Raw genomic sequence first — 9,548 nt, 5'->3', positions numbered from 1 at the left:
AGAGATGAAAAATCAGGTGAGTCAGCCTTTTCGAGCTCCTTTTATAGGTTGGGCCACACCCGTTTCGGCGGGAAGTGGCAATTATTATTGGTCTGATGTTGCATCAGCCCGCGCTCGATAGGCTGTGCAGTTGCCGCAGAACAAGCCAATGAGCGAACGAGCCGTCTCGCCTATGGCTGTGTACTGCTGCAAATGCGCTTTACAAAAATACAAAATTAAGAATAATTTTTTGCTTCAGTATTTCGTGAAAAGAGACTTTTCCCGTAGCGTCTTAGCTAAGACGCAGTACGAGAGAGCTCTCGTAAGAGAACCTGTTAGACAGGAAGAGCCTGAGAGCGTTTATTAAAATATTTTTTCAACGACGACCACAAATAAAGGCATTCAACTGCTTTTGAGGTAATTAACATTCAGAATTAAGTTTTATTATTGTTGTATACGTATAAAATCACCAGAATGGCTTTGTTTATTCAAAAATATTACTTTGTTTATAATTTCATGTAACTTCTTGCGAAAGCCAAAGACATTCTGGATGGGATCAAGGAGCCGGTGGTGGTGGTGTCTGTGGTGGGACTCTACCGTACTGGGAAATCTTACCTCATGAACCGCCTGGCAGGACAACAGACAGGTTTTGCTTAAAGAAATAGCTTAAAATCTTCCTCACGTGCTGTCAGGCTACTAAAATGATATGCAAAAAAATATTTAAAATAATATTTCTTGTCATCTTGGGCATCTTAATTTGTTTTTTATTTTGTCTGTCTCAGGCTTTGCTCTCGGCAACACTATTGAATCAAAAACCAAAGGTATCTGGATGTGGTGTGTTCCTCACCCTAATAAAAAAGGACACACTCTGGTGCTGCTGGACACAGAGGGACTTGGTGATGTAAAGAAGGTGAGGGCACAGAATCCACAATGATGTTTACATAGCAATATTAACTCTATAGCAACAGGATCTTTCAACTTTCATCACCTAATCTGTGCGTTCAGTTTTCATTATTCAACGTACCAAGGATATGTTATTTAAACTTCGCTCACAGGGCCACAACACTACTCTCAAATGATGCTCAAACGTTGTTTAGTTTAAAAAAACAGTTTTAAACTAAATAAATGCAGTATGGTCTGTTGCTGGTAAAGGTAAATTTACTGTAAAAAAAAAAAAAAAAAAAAAACGACAATACACAGCTGCTTATTGTAGCTGACAATCTTTTGCTATTTCAGGGAGATGAGAAACATGACACATGGATCTTCTGTCTGGCTGTTCTTCTCAGCAGCACTCTAGTGTACAACAGCTTAGGGGTCATTGATAACATGGCACTGGAAAAGCTGCAGTATCCTTCTCACACTATAAACAAACAAAACATGCACATACAAGTGCAATAGATTGAAAACACTCTTGTAGCAGCAATATAACTCTTCCTGAACTGCGCTGAATGTAGCTATGTTACAGAGCTGACAGAGAACATTCGTGTGAAGGCAGAAGAGAGTCGAGATGAGGACGAGTCAGCAGATTTCATGAGTGTTTTTCCATCTTTTGTCTGGGCTGTTCGTGACTTCACTCTGCAACTGAAAAAGGGGGATAAACCAATAACATCAGACGATTATCTGGAGGGTGCATTGGAATTCAAAAAAGGTGAATAACAGAGTTGACACTAAACACATACAGTACATATTTACTTTCAGAGTGCATGGACATTTGAATGAGATTGACATCTTTATGTAGCATTTATGTAACATTTTTATGTAGAAATTAAGATAATGTGGAAATACACAAATTACAAGTCCTTTTAGGCACTAAGTTTTGAACACGTTCCAGCCATCCATCCTACCCAGTTTGTAGTATTTTCATTCCATCTTAGTCCAGGATAAGTTGTAGTGTCATTTTACTTGGCTTCTTACAACACTAAAAAGAACATTATTAACACAAGATAAAATTAAAATCTATTATGGTCTGATCAAAGAGTGATTGCAGCAACATTAAATTGCTCTGCCTAACATTAAAAGTGCAATAGAATGCAAAAATTACTTTTATAAGGTGTTTGAATACAATTGTTGTCATCAGCTATGTATTGTACCCGGAAATAACGCCTCTCTCTCTCTCTCTCTCTCTCTCTCTCTCTCTCTCTCGTTTGTGCGCATGCGTGGGCGTTTGCTGACTGAGCGGAGTGTGAATCGGAGCGAGACTGTCGGGTCTTTTCCCATTTCAAAGGTCTGTTTACTTAAGTGTTGTTTCTTTCACTGGGTTTATTTAAGCTTTTTGTGGTGTATGGTCACAAAGTACTGAAAATATTGTGGTGGGGGGTGGTGTAGCCAGTGGCTGCCATGGCGAATGCTGAGACTGAGATTTATGAGCAACTCACCCGGCAGCATGGAATTAAAGTGCCGGTGGGAGTTGAGTGCTCGGTTGAAGAATGTGTGTTAGTGGTAGGAGAGGTCGTTGGTCACAGTAGTATTCGTTCCGCATCTCGAATGAATGGTGCTGTTGTGTTATTTTTGGACAAAGTTGAAAAAGTGAACACAGTAGTTGCAAATGGATTAGTCCTCAATGGTAGTTTGATTAAAGTTTTTCCACTTGTTAATCCAGCGAGAAAAGTGTTGCTTTCTAATGTACCCCCTTTCATTACTGATGAAGCGCTGAAACGCGAATTATCTCGTTATGGACAGTTGGTTTCTGCGATTAAGAAAATCCCCCTAGGCTGCAAATCTCCGTTGTTGAAGCACGTCGTGTCTTTCCGTAGACAAGTGCATATGATTTTGAGGAGTGATATTGATGAATTGAATATTACTTTTAAATTTAAAGTTGATAATTTTGATTATCTTATCTTTGTAACAACTGAGAGCATGAGATGCTTTGGATGCCGGATGGTGGGGCACTTGGTACGCACTTGTCCAGAAAGAAACGCGTCACAGGTTTCAGAGGTTGAAAGAGGATCTAATGAAGGTCAGAGTTTGGAAAAAGAAAGCGAAGTTGGTGGGGTTTCTGTTTTGAGTGTGGACAAAGAAGATCTAGGAAGTGGAGTAAAGAGTAGTGAGAAACGAGTTCAAAAAAATGATGAGACAATGGATATTGTCTTTGATGAGTTGGAGGGTGAAATACTTAAAGAGGATGAAGAGGTATTTAAAGTGCCGGCAGTGAAGAGGAAGTTGAATCTTTGTGAGATGGAAAATACATCAAAGAAAAAAGCACATGATGAGATTGTTACTGAAAGTTCTGGGGAAGTTTCGAATGTAAGTGAAGTGTCGGGCTCAGAAAGTGAGCGAGATTGTTCTGAAGTTGAAGGAAATATGAGTAAAGATTATAGTGGGTACAGTTTGGAAAGAATGAAACAGTTTCTGCAGCGTACAAAAGGAATGAGGAATGTGGAGGTTATAGATTCTTTTCCTGATCTTTCGTTATTCATTGACTCAGCAAAAATGCTTATGAAGCAGAAAGGTGAAGTATGTTTGTCGAACCCTGAAGTGTATCGTTTAAAAAAGATTGTGCAAAAGGTTCGTCCTCAGACAATGCATAATGATTTGTCACAGGAATAATGGAGTAATGTGGATTTGTTCTCTTGTGCTTTTTTCATCCCTCATAATGAGTAATTTTAAAATCTCTTCCCTGAATGTAAATGGGGCGAGGGATGTAAACAAAAGAGCACAAGTTTATGAGTTAATGAAACTTAAAAACATAGATGTTATGTTTTTGCAAGAGACACACAGCACAAAGGAAAATGAAGTTGAATGGATGAAGGAGTGGGAAGGAAAGATTGTTTTGAGTCATAAGACTGCTCTTAGTGCTGGGGTGGCTGTTTTATTCTCAAAGACCTGCCTACCAATATCTTATGATGTTGTTGAAGTAATACAAGGCCGTTTAATTAAGATAATAGCAAAGTTTGAAAATGTTACTTTAGAATTGATAAATGTTTATGCTCCTGTGAAGTCAATGGAAAGAATGTTGTTTCTTGAAACTTTATGTGGTAGTCTGAAACAATGTAATATGGAAAGTTTTCTAATACTGGGTGGAGATTTTAATTGTACAAGCAATGATTTAGATAGGAATCACATTGAACCTCATATGGCTTCAAAAAATAAATTATTGAATATGATTAAAACTTGGCAACTTTGTGATGTGTGGAGAAATTTTCAGTGTAACGAAAGGCAATATACATGGGCTCATGTGAAAGAAAATTCTATCTCTTTAGCAAGACTGGATATGTTTTATTGTTTTAAATATCAGAAACAATGTTTTAAGTCTTGTTTTATTTGTCCTGTTGGTTTCTCTGATCACTCAATGGTAGTAGCATGTGTTTTTATTAATTCTATTAAAAGTAGGAGTGCCTATTGGCATTTTAATAGTGCTTTACTTGAAGATGCCCATTTTTGTAAATGTTTTTCGTTTTTTTGGTTGGGGTGGAGATCAAAAAAATCTTCCTTTACATCATTACAGCAGTGGTGGGATATTGGGAAGGTGCAGATACAAAAACTCTGTAATCAGTACACTTTTAATGTTACTAGAGACATGGTTCAATCCAAAAGAAGTCTAGAGATGGATATTGTGGAACTTCAGACTTTAAGTGGAGCAACTGTAAATCAAAATCAATTGCAGGCTCTTAAAGGAAAAAAAGCAATATTAGCAGATCTATTAGGTACAAGGTCTCAGGGGGCATTGGTTAGATCCAGATTTCAGAATTTTTCTGAAATGGATGCCCCATCAAAGTTCTTTTTCAGTTTGGAAAGGAAAAATGGCCAAAGGAAAAATATTCAGTGTTTAATGTCAGAAGATGGAAAAATTCTTACTGAGATTTCTGACATTCGTAAAAGGGCTGTCAGTTTTTATAAAGAGCTGTATACCCGCAGCTTTGTCGATGACCAGTTAATGGCTGAATTTGTGGCAGATCAGCTTCCAAAAGTGAATGAGGATTCATATACAGAACTGGTATGTCCTTTAACAATAGATGAAGTTTTTAATGCTTTGCAGAGTATGAAAACTGGTAAAGCACCAGGTATAGATGGGTTGCCTGTTGGATTTTATAAAGCTTTTTGGCATTTGTTAGGAGAGGATCTACTTGCAGTTTTAAGTGATAGTTTGGATAAAGGACAACTGCCACTAAGCTGCAGAAGAGCGGTTTTAACCTTGCTCCCTAAGAAAGGTGATCTCAAAGAGATAAAAAACTGGAGACCAGTTTCTTTATTATGCACTGATTATAAGATTTTATCAAAAGCTTTGGCAAACAGACTGAAAGAAGTAATTGGACAGGTTAGATCAATCAACATTTAGATCAATCGTATTGTGTACCTAATAGATCAATAGTGGATAATATATCCTTAATTCGGGATGTTTTGGAAGTCTCAAGACTGTTGGGAAAAAAATGTGGTCTAATTTCCATAGATCAAGAAAAGGCGTTTGATCGGGTGGATCATCAGTTTTTATGGTATATTTTTGAAACTTTGGGTTTTCCACCTGCTTTCACTGCCTTTGTTAAAGTGCTCTATGAGGATATTGAAAGTGTACTGAAAATCAATGGTGGTTTGAGTAGCCCTTTTAAAATAGAAAGGGGAATTAAACAAGGATGTCCTTTGTCAGGTATGCTTTATTCAATGGCAATAGAACCTATGCTACATAAAATTAGGACTCGTTTAGATGGTTTTAGATATGAGAGTACTTTTCCACCTATAAAACTATCCGCTTATGCAGATGATGTATTGGTTTTAACCAGTGGACAGGATGATATTGATAAACTGGTTGATATTGTTAATGTTTATTCAAAAATTTCATCTGCAAAAGTAAATTGGGCTAAAAGTTCAGCATATAGGGTCGGAAAATGGAATGAAGGAGAACTGGACTTACCGGGTGAGATGGTTTGGTCACAAAGAGGTCTTAAATATCTTGGAATTTCTTTGGGTGATGAAAAAATAATGCAAAGAAACTGGGAAAATGTTCTGGAAAATGTTGAAGGAAGGTTAGGAAGGTGGAAGTGGATTTTACCTAAAATGTCTTTTAGGGGGAGAGCATTAATCATTAATAATTTAGTAGCCTCCTCATTATGGCACAGGTTATCCGTTCTAGAGCCTCCGGTAGGGGTTCTTGGAAAAATACAGGTCAAGATGATAAATTTCTTTTGGGATAAATTACATTGGTTACCACGAAATGTTCTTTAACTTCCAAAGGAAGAAGGTGGACAAGGGGTTGTTGATCTTGTAAGTAGGAAAGTAGCTTTTAGGCTACAGTTTGTTCAAAAGTTTTTATATAGACCCAATTTATCCTGGTTTGGACCAGCCTGTTGTCTTTTAAGTAAGGTTGGAGGGTGGGGTTTTAGAAAAAATATTTTTTGGACAGATTGTAAGAGTTTTCATTTGAAGTCTATTTCTTCTTTTTATGAGAGTGTAAGAAGAGCATGGTGTATGGTACAGGTAAAAAGATCATTGTCATGTAATTCTCTGTATTGGTTTTTGGAAGAACCTTTGATTAATGGTGCTCGACTGGAGTTTTGTGGAAATACAACTTTATGGTTGATGCAAGCATTAACACAAGCCAGAGTTGTTAAAATGAAGGATTTAATAGAAGTGGCTGGTTTCAAGTTGGACAATGCTGATGCACTTGCGCAGAGACTTGGAATTAAATCAAAGAGGACTGCCCATCTTTTGTTAAAGAAGTGGCGAGACAATTTGAGTGATGAAGACTGGAACTTTGTGTCGAGTCAAGCGCTTCCTGATAAAACAGATATTTTTCCTTGTATGATGATCTCTAAAAGTGTAATTGAAAATGAACATGTTTTAATGACTAAAGGGATTTTGAGAGACTTTATTTTTGATACAATGGGTGGAAAGAGTTTATATAAAGTTTGTGTGAAGGTGATAAATAAAGACAAATTAAAAAGAATGGATACACCTTGGAGAGACCATTTAAGTGTTGATATTGAAGTCAAACCTTTTTGGGGCTCTTGTTACAAACCACCATTGACTAAAATTGTGGGTGATCTTCAATGGCGAATTTTACATGGGATTGTTGCTGTAAATGCTTTTATCTCAGTGTTGAATCCAAGTGTGCAAGATTGCTGTCCTTTTTGTGATCAAAGAGAAACCATATTTCATTGTTTTATACATTGTGAGAGATTAAGATATTTGTTTGCTTTATTGGAGATTATATTTACTGATGTTAATGAAATTTTTACAATGGTTGTGTTTATTTTTGGTTTTAATTATTGTAAAAGGAAAAAGAGGAAAGGACGGTTGTTAAATTTTATTTTGGGTCAAGCCAAAATGGCAGTTTATATTAGTAGGAAATATAAAATTGCTCATGGTACCAGTAAAAATGTTGAATGTTTGTTCAAGGGACTCATAAAAGCTAGAGTAAAACATGATTTTATTTTCTACTCTCATATAAAGAAATTGGAAGAGTTTGAAGCGGTTTGGAGTGTAGAAAAAGTTGTGTGCTGTATTGAAAATGATGCATTGAAATTTGTTGGAGTTTTTGAGTAATTGTGATTTTGTAAGTTGTACCTGAATTTGTGTAGTTAATAAATATGTGGTTAAAAATCAAAAAAATCTCTCTCTCTCTCTCTCTCTCTCTCTCTCTCTCTCTCTCTCTCTCTCTATACTGTATATAAATAAATCAATTCAAATAAATTTATGCATTTAGCAGAAGCGACTTACAGTGCATTCAGGCTAACATTTTTTTAACCTGACATAATATATAAAGTATATTATTATGTAAAGTATAATATTCTACACTTTAATATAATATGATATTGTATTGTAGTTATTATATCCAAGTTGTCTGTCTGAAGCGCAGCATTAGGTTAACATTTCAATAAAAGATTGTGTACTACAATTACGAGCCATTCTATAAGGTGACATTTTTAGCACTTGACAAACGGATAGCGACTCCTAAGTGGCACTTAAAGCACAGCTACGTGCGACTGTGTTTAGTGCATTTTTGGGAAACACACGTGAAACAATAAGGAACGATTGCAAGATGACTCGTAGAAAACGTTCTTAAGCACTAAGATCAATCGTTATCTGGAAACCTGGCCCTGATTTGACAAGAACATCGCCAATTAAACGATTGAGCTGTTTTGTTGTTGGATGTAGTAATGAACATAGCATTCTTCATTTATTCCCGACATTCTGAGCCGCTGAAGATGCAGAAGATTAACGCTACTTACGTTTTTGAAGGGAATAAACCAATCTGCCTAAATGCGTTTGTTCACGTGAATTGTGATCAAGCTTCATCTACAGAAGAAGTTAGTTAGAAGTTAGTTAGTTTTTTTTATGCATCTTTTTTATGAATGTTTCCTAATATGTACTAGTTAGCAAGATTTGCGGCTGAAGTTTACAGTCTGCTTGTCACCCCACGGAAGAGAGGGGCGGGTGAGCAGAGCTCATTAGCATTTAAAGCAACATGTACTAAAACAGTTAGCTGAAAACAGAGCTGTTTTTGACAGGGTAAAAAAGTTGTTTTTACACAACCATTGAGAAATTTTAACCAAAGTGGATATCATATCAATGATATGATATCATTGATGATTAATAATTATCTTATTTTAGGTAGTTCAACTCAGACTGTGCAGTATAACCTGCCACGCCGCTGTCTGCGGAATTTCTTTGCGGTGAGGAAGTGCTTTGTCCTCCCTCGACCTGCTAGTACACAAAACATGTGGAAAATGGAGGAGTTGACTGAGAAAGAACTGGAATCAAAGTTCCTTGAGCAGGCAAACACCTTCTGTCATTACATCTACAACAATTCAGAGACAAAAACTGTCAGTGGCAGCCGTACAATTACTGGAACAGGTTTGTGTCTTTACAGAATTACTTGTAAAAAAAAAAAAAAATGTTATAAAAAACATAGTTATAAAACTCTTTTGAGAAGCATAATTTTTATCACTCTGTAGAAATCTGAGCATTTTCTACTGTGTGATTCACAGCTGCTCTAAATGATTAATTGTGCCAAAAAGAAAACCCAATTTTTTCTCTTACCATCCTTTATTCAGCTAAACAGCATGTCCAAACCCTTGCCATTGGTTGAAATAGACATATGCGTTCAAAGATTGTAATTGATTGATGTTTAGAGTTTATAGCTGTTATAAAGACAAGTATGATTACTCAGGAAACTAAAATTAGTCTGGTATTTGGGACATTTTATGTGTTGTCTTATTTAAAAAAGTCACTTATTGCAGCATTAAGCAGATCAATGAAATGTGAAAGAAATAATAGATGTCTGACTTAACTATTGTGTTTCCTGACAGCTCTGGGTAATCTTGCTGAGGTTTATGTAGAGGCGATCCGCAGCGGGAATATTCCGTGTCTGGAGAATGCAGTGGTGTCTCTGGCTAAGATCCAGAACGTCCATGCAGTGGAGGAGGCCCTGCAGCTCTACATGACAGAGATGTTCAACTTGGTTCAGCTTCCAATGTGCCCAGAAGAGCTGTCCAACATCCACACAGATGCAGAGAAGAAGCCCATTGAAGTTTTCATCACTGTGTCCTTCAATGACAATGGCCAGATCTACCAAAAACATGGTACCTGCTGAAACACACATCAAAGTAACTAAGATAGACAGACAGAAAGAAAAA

The 9,548-nt window shown here is 36.7% G+C and overlaps 1 protein-coding gene across 1 annotated transcript; it reads left to right on the top strand.

The window, feature by feature from the left end:
* Nucleotides 1-519: 519 nt before the first annotated feature.
* Nucleotides 520-9,505, top strand: LOC132096979 (guanylate-binding protein 1-like). The gene is made up of 6 exons (XM_059502657.1): nucleotides 520-625; nucleotides 762-889; nucleotides 1,216-1,325; nucleotides 1,434-1,627; nucleotides 8,524-8,766; nucleotides 9,222-9,505. The coding sequence occupies exons 1-6, from the start codon at nucleotides 598-600 to the stop codon at nucleotides 9,503-9,505; spliced, it is 987 nt and encodes a 328-aa protein (XP_059358640.1). The 5' UTR covers nucleotides 520-597.
* Nucleotides 9,506-9,548: the final 43 nt, after the last annotated feature.

Source organism: Carassius carassius, chromosome 20 (assembly GCF_963082965.1).
Source record: "Carassius carassius chromosome 20, fCarCar2.1, whole genome shotgun sequence".
NCBI classification, from domain to species: Eukaryota; Metazoa; Chordata; class Actinopteri; order Cypriniformes; family Cyprinidae; genus Carassius; species Carassius carassius.
The sequence above is the reverse complement of the archived record's forward strand: the minus strand, read 5'-3'. Positions and strand labels throughout refer to the sequence as shown.